General features: G+C 37.7%; 1 protein-coding gene across 4 annotated transcripts in view; it reads left to right on the forward strand.

Moving 5' to 3' along the window:
- The window catches only part of METTL8 (methyltransferase 8, methylcytidine), a 30,458-nt gene extending 19,489 nt beyond the window's left edge, over positions 1-10,969 (forward strand). For 2 of the 4 annotated variants that reach the window (XM_009905499.2, XM_054174597.1), the window contains 5 exons: positions 1,385-1,448; positions 1,783-1,922; positions 6,118-6,224; positions 6,319-6,384; positions 7,542-7,951. In XM_009905499.2, the coding sequence (XP_009903801.2) occupies positions 1,385-1,448; positions 1,783-1,922; positions 6,118-6,224; positions 6,319-6,384; positions 7,542-7,756 (592 nt within the window). In that variant the 3' untranslated portion in view covers positions 7,757-7,951. Of the gene's footprint in view, positions 1-1,384; positions 1,449-1,782; positions 1,923-6,117; positions 6,225-6,318; positions 6,385-7,541; positions 7,952-10,718 lie in introns of those variants that run through there. The other 2 variants (XM_054174604.1, XM_054174610.1) reach the window with 2 other exon arrangements.
- The last annotated feature ends 330 nt before the right edge of the window (positions 10,970-11,299 follow it).

Below are 11,299 nucleotides of genomic sequence, written 5' to 3' on the forward strand. Positions count from 1 at the left end.
AGCAGGCACAGTTTCACTGTGAATTTTATCTTTAGATTGCCTTTTGTATGCATATAAGAACAAGCCATTGTCAAGTATGAGTGTACCATAGCTACCAAAAAATTTTCCACTTAAGTTTGTAATATAACTTTCAAACTGCTTCCCCTCTACTTCCCTTAAATTTTAAATTACTGCTTTTTAATACAATGTGTCATGAAATGACCATCCAGATCAGACTGTCTTTTTAAGTTGGCTTCTACATAGCTCCTGTTCTGCCCCTGCTGAGCTTTCCCTGAGCATCTTTCTCCTGTTCTGCTCTAAAAAAAAAAAAAGAGATGACATCCTAAAGAGTCAATTAGGTAGTTAGCTTAACTTTTCCCAAGGGACTGACTGGGTCCAAAGCCTGGCAGCTTGTCCTCATCCATGGTAAATATCTACACTTACCAACTCACATGGTGTGCACACAGCTGATAGAAGTTTTGCTTGGCAACAAGGCTGGAATATATTTTGGTCCACAAGGGTTCTTCTGTTGAGCCCTCAGAGAAAGGTCACTAATTCAGCTGTGTATAATAGTGCAAGATACTATAGACACTGTCAGAGTTTATTAATTCCCTTTCTGAAGAAACTGTCTGTTCAAAATCTCAAATATTTTTTGAAGAGAGATTAATTGATCATGAGATGACCATGAGGTCATCCCTTGGTAGGTTTTGAAGGGCTTTCTCAGCTTTGGTTAAATGTATATTTTGGGGGTGAAAAATGTTTCTCCGTAGTTACTAATGTCTGGTGAATAGTACAAGGAAATTAGCAACTGGTTTATTCTTGAATGGGAAAGGAAGGGTAGAGTGCTACAGAAAATTGTTACTCATCTTGGCTTACAAAACCAAGGGAATAATGGAGGGAGACAACCAATACTGCATCTAATCAAAGGCGCAGCAAGGTGACACATGGGAACCTGAACCACCAGAGCTGTGGATGATTTTTGCAATACCCCATGCCTGCCCAAATCATATTGCTAATTAAATTGCATACATGGGCTAATGATAGGGACTTACTGCAGTGCTTCTATAAGAAAATGTGACCTATTAATGTGAATTTATGTAATGCAACACCAGGACATTCTCATCAGTCCTGACAGCCCTCTGTGACCTTCTTTTCCTTTTCACTTCCTCCCCAACAATGCTATAATTCTCCTTTTTATATTAACTGCCTTTCTGGTTTTCATATGAATTTGTCTGCCCTATTGGTTCATTACAACCTATGTGGCTTTCCATGTGCTAGACATCAATAACGTATGCTTGATCAAACCTGTGGAGAGCCCCAAAGGGGCCTCTGTATTTCCATGAGCACTGATGTAGACTTTAATCTTTTACAATAGTAATTTTTTAACATTGGTTTTGTTTTCCAGCAGTACACCTGGAATCTTTCTGTACTGTTGTGATTTTGCTTCAGGAGCAGTGGAGCTGGTGAAGGTAATTCATATGCTTGCTTTAGACTACCTTATAAGCTGTAATTCAGGAGGCTGCCAGGAAGCCGTCTTCATGAAAAAGAATGTGATTGCTTTGACAACTTTTAACTGAAGTTTTCAATATTCCAAAGAACAAAGTCTTACTCTGTGCAGAGAGGAATGAATGCCATCACTGAGCTTTGCTTCTCAGCTTGAGTAAGATACTGGACAGAATAGGCTTTTATATGAGATGTTTTACAATGCTGAATAATGGAAGAAAAAAAAGTTTCTTGAGTCACAGTAAACGTATTAACTGCTAGTGTTCTCTCTATACCTCTTTTTATCTTTTTTCTTGACAGTCACATTCGTCCTACAATTCAGCCTGGTGTTCTGCCTTTGTTCATGATGTGTGTGATGATACTTTACCCTATCCTTTTCCAGATGAGACCCTGGATGTCATTCTCCTTGTCTTTGTGCTCTCTACTATTCATCCTGACAGGTAAATGGAGACTAAAGGGCAGAGCCAACTGGGTTACTGGAGGTTTTCAAGAATAGCAAAAGAAGATGATGAATTTTTGGTTTATTATTTAGTAAGCTATGATAAATACAAACCAAGGTATTTTAAATGCTGTTTGCCATTTTCAGACTTCAAGAGAAAAGCTGATAAGCCTAATTCATTAGTAAGCCTCCTGCCTCCATCAAAATACAAAGGTTATAATGTAACTAAGTACATCTGTATTCAAAGTGATAGATTCAATAAAACTACAAATTAAAAAAACTTCTAGAAGGAAATTAGTGATCACACCCAAACATTCATGATTTAACACTTCACAATTTGTGAAGACTTATGTTGCTGATTTAGCCACATACAAATGCTTACATGCAGGCCTTTTAAACCAAAGTGCATCAGTAATTTTGTAACTTGTTTGGATTAAGAAAACTTGATCTAATTTTTATGCAGTCCTACACTGAATGCTGTTAGCCTTGCTACTGATGCATCTCAATGTCTAATGAACCACACTTCATGACTGTTAAGGCTGACTGATTGTGCAAATGCTTTTTTTTTTTTTTTAATGGGGAAAAATGCAAAATAGGGCATGCAAGTCAAACTCCTTAACTTGTCCTTTAACTAGATTTTATGAAGGGAAATACATGCTATATGTGTGGTAATAGATTTATTACTTTAAGAGTGTCATTAAAATCGACTTGGAAACAGAAGAGTATTTGCCTAAGTCTGAGAACTGTTTCCTTGCCTTGCTGCCCAAGTTATTAATGATCAGCTTTTCAGAAAAATCTTTGCCATATAGGATATTCTCCTTCCTGTTTTTTCAGAGATGATCCCATGAGTCATGCAAAGACTGAGTCCAGATTTCAAAAGCAATTCAAGCAGTAGATTTCAGATCTCTGTAACTGCAGTGATGCTGCCAGGAAGAAATTGGACAATAGAGATGCATTCATTCATTCTTTGTAGAAGCAAAAATCATAGAACCATTTTGATTTGGAGAGACCTTTTGGATCAAGCACTACCAAGTCTAATCTAGCACTACCAAGTCATCACACTCCTCAGCACCACATCTACATGTCTTATAAATACTTCCAGGGATGGTGACCCCACCACCTCCCTGGGCAGGCTGTTCCAATGCCTCACAACCTTTTCAGTGAAGAAAATTTTCCTAATATTGAATCCAAACTTCCTCTGGTACAAATTGAAACCACTTTCTCTTGTCCTTTTCCTTGTTACTTGAGAGAAGAGGCCAATGCCCACCTTGCTCCAACCTCTTTACAGGTAGTTTTAAAGAGTGAGAAGGTCTCCAGTCAGCTTTTCTCCAGGCTAAACAGCCACAGTTCCCTCAGCCACTCTCATAGGACTTGTTCGTATTATTCAAGATTTGGGTCCACCATTGCTGAGTACAGGAAGACAGTCACTGACCTCATGGCCACACTGTTTTTGATACAAGCCATAATACTGTTGTCATTCTTGGCCACCTGAGCACATTGCTGGGTCATAGTCTACCAGCATCCCCAGGTCCTTTTCTGCCAGGCAGCTTCCTAGCTGCTCTGCCCCAAGCCTGTGGCATTGTATGGGGTGGTTGTGACCTATGTGCTGAACCTGGCACTTGGCCTTGTTGAACCTCATACAAATGACCTCAGTTCATCAATCCAGCCTGCCCAGGTCCCTCTGTAGAGTCTTCCTGCTCTCAAGCAGGTCAACACTCCCACCTAACTTCCTGCTGGTGTGTTTGATTCCCTTGTCCAGATTATTGATAAAGATACTAAACTGAATTGACCCCAATACTGAGCCCTGAGGAACCATGCCTGTGACTCCTTTCACTGCAACTCACCATGAGCAGACACTTTTTCTAGTGTGAGAAACAGTGTCAACAACTTTTCTAAAGTCTGGATAAATATGCACAAACTTTCCCTCATCCACTAAGCAGGTTACCTTGTCATAGAAGGATATCAGGTTTGTCAAGCAGGATCTGCCTTTCATAAACCCATGCTGGCCTAGTCTGATTGCCTGATGATCCTGTATGTGCTGCATGATGGCACTCAAGATGATCTGCTCCATAACCTTCCCCTAGTCTTGTGGATGGGTATCACTTTTGTTAACCTCAACTGGAACTTCCCTGCTTAGATCCATGGCTGCTGATTAATGATGTAAAGTGGCTTGGTGAGTACTTCTGCCTACTCCTTCAGTCCATACAGCTCCATAGGCTGGTGGGTGTCTAAGTGGTGTAGTAGGTCACTGGCCATTATTTCTTGAATTATGGGGAGTTTATTCTGCTCCTTGTCCCCATTGTCCAGTTCAGTTGGCTGGTTACTCCAATAACTGGTCCTACTACTAAAGACTGAATTAAAGAAGGCTGCCTTGTCATCCTTGGTCCCTGTTTTTCCCACCTCATCCGGTAAAGGAGATTCTCCTAAGTCCTTTTTTTGCTGTTAATGCATTTATTATCCAATGTCTTGTCAGAATTTTGTTGAGTCTTTTCCTATTAGTCATTTGAGAATGTTTTTGCTTCTTTCTCTCTCCATGTCGGGATCTGAAGGCTGACATTGATTCTTGTGTGTATCCCCATAAAAGTTTCCATATAATTATCTGTGTTGTAATACCCATTTTACAAAGATTTGTTAGTCATTACTGTAATCTTGTATAATTAAAACAACTGCATGAAAGCAAATGTAATCCAGATACATCTTGCTCAGTATACATTCTTTTCTCGAAACTTTGGGAAATTAGAAAACCAAGAGAAAGATGACGCAGAACTTATGTACTTGGGAGACTTAGAAAATATATGAGGAACACATTTGTATTCAGAACAATGGTTACTTAGTGCTTGCTCTTCAGGCTATTGTGTTTAGTTTTTGATAATTGCTACTCTTGTACCCCATTTTTAACACACTTCAGTTCTGCTAGAAGTTCCCTCTTAAAAGTTGGTAGCGAAATTTGAAAGGTATTAAGCTTTCTTTGAGCTATGTAATTAACATGCTCTAGTCCTACAGGATGAGATTTCTAGTGGGGTTTTTTGTGAATGTACATTTTCATTGTGTGCACAGAACTTGTTTATATAGGTGAAGTCTCTAATTCTGTGCACAACTACCTGTCTTGAACAGTCTCTTATTTTCAGGTGTTTCTGCCTTTTTGTCTGTGGCAACACGCTTGATTGCCTGTGTTGAGCATTAATGAAGAGGACAACTTTTAAAGCACTTAGCTTCCTCTAAAGGAATTTCATGCTTAAAAAGTCTATGCTGCTTTTTGGATTTGTTTATTTGGAGCTATGATAATCTTTTCTGCTGAGCTACCTCCTAATTCTGTCACTTAAGTGTAGGTGAGATGCCTGCACTGCTGCTGCATAAGGACCAAATTGCATTAGTGCTTGAGCTCTGATATTCTTGTGGCAAGGCCACCTGAGAAACAGTGATTGTTTAAAGGTGCTCGCTTGGTACACGTAATGGTGTGCTGATTTTGTATAGTTAAGGAGAATTTGATCTTCTTCAGCTATTTTCAGATACAGCACCCTGCATTTCTTTTCCATTTATTTAGCATTCACTCTGGCTCTGCATCTTCTGTGTGGTTTATACGCTTCCCCGTGGGAGAACGTGTTGAATTGGGCAAGTGAACTTCTTTACCTTGCAGCCTGCCAGGTGCAGCCTGCCTTTTGTGGTCTTTCATGAATATGGAAAACCTTCAGCTTATTCTGAAAGAGTGAGGCAAACCCAACCCATTACTCATTAGCAACATTTGGCAAAGTAATGCAAATGTACTTTATAAGAAGCTTCAAGGTAAGGTTAAAAAGCAAGAGTGAAGATTCTCTGTTCTAGTGAAGGAGAAAGAGTACTGTGTATGGTACCCACTCTTACCATACATACTGCAGGCTGGTGTAATCTTGGTAACAGATAACTGGTGTTACACACCACCGAGATTCACAAACTTCTCAGCGTTTTGGAGGATGCCGAGTCTCCTCTAAATAGCAATATCAGCAGTTCTGCCAGATTGGATTCCTCTTTCCAACCTCAACAATTAGGTCAATAGGATTTTTGGTAAAGAGTTCTTCCTGTTCACTAGTGTCTGGACTTTTTATAGCAAATGTAGACGCATCTCACTGTAGTTTTCAAAATTAATGTATATTCTAAGCATCTAGAGGAAAAGTCAGTTATGTTTGCACATTTCACCAGTATTCTATTTATTTTCTAAGGATGCAAGGGGTTGTAAACAGGTTGGCTAAACTACTGAAACCTGGAGGAATGTTGTTATTTCGAGACTATGGAAGATATGATACAGCACAACTTCGTTTCAAAAAAGGTAATTCCCGAATGTTTTTGTAGTTCATTGTTAGTTTTAACTTTTTCATTTAAAAAGCTACATGTCCATTTTCATTACTGCTCTGATTTCTTAGGTCACTGCTTGTCAGAAAATTTTTATGTACGAGGAGATGGAACCAGAGTATATTTCTTTACCAAAGGTAAGAAATGGCATATTTTTGTAGAAAGGATTAAGTGTCTATCGAGATGATTTTAATCACAAAAACTCATCTTAGAAGAGAACTTTAAGGAAGGTTTTACTGGCTTTTATCTTTTTTTCTGCTTTTACAAAGCCCAAAGATAACTACTGAAAAGAAAAATCCCCTTTATGTGTACACTCGTTGCATCTGGGGCCTACAAAGTTGCTTGCAGACATTACTGGGAATTTGTCTAAGTATCTTGTGCCTAATGGGATGCTTCTGTTTTGCTATTTAGAGATGTACTTGATTTCTTTCTTAAAATTGAAATGAATGTACTTGGAATGACAGATGGTAGCAGTGCTCTGATATTTTGTTCTGCAGTGTTGATATATCTGAGCTACGAGGCTGCTCTTTCTGCAGGATTACATTCCTGGTTATGGATACTATTGCACTTTGCCTGTCCACTCTCTTGGTTCTGTTGGCAGTAAGCTTAGACTGGTATATTTTAGCCCAGCCACTGGGAATTGTGAAAGTGAGATTACTATACTTTTTATTCTCTGTTTTATTTTTGCTTTTACCCTCTGCAGCCTAGACTTATAAGCAATAGAGAGGGATCAGGATTTGTCCCAGCCTGAGTAGTTTTTAAGTGAGAAGGAGGATCTGGGATATATATGGGAAATCACTTGGACTCAAAGAGCCTTGTCAGTTTTTAAATGTGCAAATTGTTTTGTGCTTACGTATGACAAGGAAACTTAAACTTTTCAAGTGGTACTGACTAGAGAAATAATGGCATAAATGTGTGGATTGTCATTTTCAGAGGTGAAAGCACTTTAACTCAATAATATGAGAACAGTGACCAAATAGCATGCATTTGTTTTCCTCAACTCTGGTATACTGAACGCTCTGAAGAAAGAGGTTCTATGGATGCCATGAGTAATAACTAAAGTGATTTGGACCTCAACATTTTCTACTGTAATATAAATCAGGAGCTGAGAAAGTGAATCTCTAACAAAAGTCTTCTTACAGGCAGTTTCCTTGATCTTTAAAATCAATAGATCCAGTTCTGTCTTTGGTTGACTGCAAGTTGTTAATTACTGCATTCTACAAATGTCTCTTTTTTTTGTTGTTGTTGTCTTTTTTTTTTTTTAATTACAATCATTCTTCATATGAGAAAATAGATGAGGTATGGAACATGTTCAGCTTGGCTGGATTGACTGAAGTACAGAATTTAGTTGATCGGCGATTACAAGTAAACAGGAAGAAAAAAGTGAAAATGCAGCGAGTTTGGATACAAAGCAAATTCCAGAAACCATTTCTGCTGTCTCTGAATAATCCTGAAGAAACCACTAAAGGCACTCTTACAGATAATTGTACAATGAACTCCATAAACTGAAGCAAGTTTGAGTATGTATAGTTCCTATAAATCTTGTGCTAGCCACTGAAAAGAGAAATATATTGAACTAAAAATCTTTCCCTGTTTTTGGTGTTTTGTCTTTTTTTTGTATATATGTGTGTGTGACAATAAAAAAGGCATTCTGACCTCTGCTTTATATGCAAAAAAGGGATATAGATTAATCTATTCATAACTGTCACTAGACACTATTTTTACTTAAATGCTTATACTTAACTGATTGTTCATATTTAGGTATCTTGTTTCTGTTAAAATCTGCAGTATGTGAAAAGTTTTAGACTGAAGTATAGCTGTTTCAGACATTTAGAGAGTAATGACTGTTCTCACTGTCACTATTAATTATGCTGTGTTAATTTCTGTGTTGTGTGTCTTTTAACTGCTGTGTAGACACACAACTGTATTTCAGCTTTGAAGGGAAATTGCTTAGTGCATAAATAATGAAGACAAAGTCTCTTTCTGGTTTGCATATAAGTTATCATTTCATACTAACCACATGTGATATGCATACGTGTCAGATTAGTCAGTGATTGTGTCCTTTACTGTGATTGACTTACTCCTCTGAAGTCTCTCTACTCCATCTGCATGCTCATCAGAAGCATGCCAAACTCAAGTTTCTATAACAGCTTACTGACACATATTTCAAGTGCCATAGATTGTGAACAGAGCATCACGTAGAAAAGAGCTACCAAAATGCCAAACTCTAGTACTGAAGCCAAATAGTGAACATTTACCTGAATAAATACAATCATCATTTTTAAGATACATCAGATATGCTAGAGGGGGAAGCAAAAAGAGTAGTACAGAGTACCTTTTGTTAGTATTGTTATTAGGTAATTTTACACAGGTTGCTTTCTTAGGGCTTGAGTCTTAGAAAAAATACAGTGTTTTTGCATGGACTTCGTGGAGAGACAGTAAAAGGACAGGGAGTAAAAGAATGGGTCTATACTAGGACATCGAGTGCTTTTAAGAAGAAAACCAAAATGGAAACACTGTTTTCAGATGCAGGCCTCGATACTGAGGCTGTTGAGGTAGTATTTAAAGATGCCACTTCTGCTAATTAAATGTAATTGTACAATCACTTGGCAAGGAGGAAAGGACAGGAAATGGGTGAATTAATAAAACAAATCTCTCTAGTAAGGATAGAGGATGCATGTAATACATAACATGGATGTGGTTTTATAGTGACACTTGGAGTCTTTTGTTTTAGTTTGAAGGTTAAACATGTCACAATTGACAACTTATTTTTTGCAAGTTATTAGCTGCTGAGCTAAGTAGAACTGATTGGCTTCTAGAAAAAAACACACCCTACATTTAGATGCTAGGTATCTTCATCCCCTTTGACAGATGAGGTACCTGCTTAACTTCCACAAGCCTAGATCTGTTTCAAGAAAGAGGTGCAAGAAGGGGTCTTTGAAGGTAGGATCTGATCCTGTATTTCTGGGGTATTCTAAACTCCTGTTAGAGTAAGATACTGTTTTATTAATTAAATGGCTTGGGAAACTTCAGTAAGCAATGGTGTTACTTGAATATGCAATAAAACTCTTGTGGTATCAATTTTAGCTGTGTTTCTTCGAACCCTGAGTCTTAAGATACTGTAGCATCTGTGTAGGAAATGTGAATAAATACCTGCTTATATCTTAATTAGGTTGCTACCCTGTGCTATTAATGGTTACATCTGAGTGTGTAATACCTTTTAGTCTAGTACAAAGCATTTTCAGTTGTAGAATTTTCTAGGGGAATGATAGTGATGATAAGCTTTTGAGCATCATGCAGATTTATTCCTCTGTGTGACGTAGATTTTCCATGTGTAGAAGCTAATGAAATATTTGCTTTGACTTTTTACTGACTGATTCTGGCAAGATTTTAATATACCATGTTGTTAATTTAATAAAAATGTGACATCAATAAAACCAAAACAAACCCTGAGTTCAGTATGACCTTGAGCAAAACTGGCTATATGTCTTCCATACCTTGCAGCGTAAGTATTGGCTGCTGCTTTTAGAATAATGGTGTCTGGTTTAGAAGTAATAAGATCAGCTACTATTTTTAATTGTAGCATATCCACTGTAAAGTGACCTGTAACTAGTCTGAACACTTGTAAGATTGATAGAAGGGGAAATGCACAGAAGCATGGTTGCCAATAAGAACTTTCAGCAGAACTTTCTGTATTTTGGCTTCATGACCTTTGAGTTTTCAAAAATCTTTATCAATTACATGATTTTAAAATACTTCTTAATTATCTGTGTTAGTTGGGAAAACTCATATCACAGTCATGGCAAGAGAAAGGCCAGTAGAACTACTGAAATGAAAGAAGAGAGACACAGACAACTGTAGAGGAAGTGCAGCTTAAAGTGGCTTCCTGTTAACTAATTTCTGGGGAAAGAGACATTAGGGTATTGCAAACAAAGTGTGTCCAGCCTGGAAATAGGTTGGGAGTTTCACTTTTGAAAACTGAAGTTACTACTTTAATCAGATACATGTTTGAAATATCTAATTGTATAAATTTATAAAAAACCCCACACATTATGTAACTACTCAACATTGTTACTTGCAGATTATTTTTTTAATTTTTATTTTGGTTCAGCATAGCATCCTGTGCTGTTGAAGCAGAATTGTGAAAGTATACAAATGGCCTATGACCATATTGATAAACCTTCTTGGCAATTAGGTAATCTTGTTAAAATTGAGCTTTAGCTTCATTGGCTTTGGCTTGCCTTATTAATAGTGTGTACTTTTTACCCATCTACACTTGTATTCCTCTACATTCATGTATACCTATACATGAAAATGGTACTTACTGATTTAGACCTTGCTTAGTTTTTTAAGCAAGTACAAGACAGCCATAAATTATAGAAAGCAACCAACCTTATTTTCCTACACTAATTGCTAAGAATGCATTCAATTAACTCTTATTAAAAATGTGTTGTGTCTTTTTTTTCCCCAGCAAAACCAAAGCAAGTGCTTGTACTGTATCTGCAAATCCACTGAATCTGAAGAGGACAACCAAAATGCAGGGCAGACAGGGAGACAGCAGGGACACTTAGTGACACTAGGGAAAAGTTTCTTGTATTAGAAACAGCCAATGAAGCATTGGAATGGGCTGCCCAGGGAGGTGGTTGAGTTAAAAAACCCTGGATGTGTTTAAAGGTCATTTAGGTGTGGTGCTTGGGGCTATGGTTTGGGGGTAAACTTTGTAGTAGGGTTATTGGTTGGTCTTGGTGATCCTGAGGGTCTATTCCAACCTGAATGTTTCGGTGACTCTGTTTTGTTTGCTCATAACTAAGCTAATCTGCAGATTCTGTTGTTTATTAATGACTAAAAATTTGTAATAAGCCATCTTGAGATTTGTATTAAATACCAGTGGAAACCACTTACCATGAATATTGCTACTTCTTTTTGATTTGTGGCGTGATCTTTGTTCACTGCTTTTTGAGCTGTTGACATACACCCATTTCCCCAGTAATCAGTTAAGCAGCTTCCACAGAACCTATATACATGGCATTTGCAGTGAAGTTTGGCTGGGTT

Source organism: Dryobates pubescens, chromosome 2 (genome assembly GCF_014839835.1).
Source record: "Dryobates pubescens isolate bDryPub1 chromosome 2, bDryPub1.pri, whole genome shotgun sequence".
NCBI lineage: Eukaryota > Metazoa > Chordata > Aves > Piciformes > Picidae > Dryobates > Dryobates pubescens.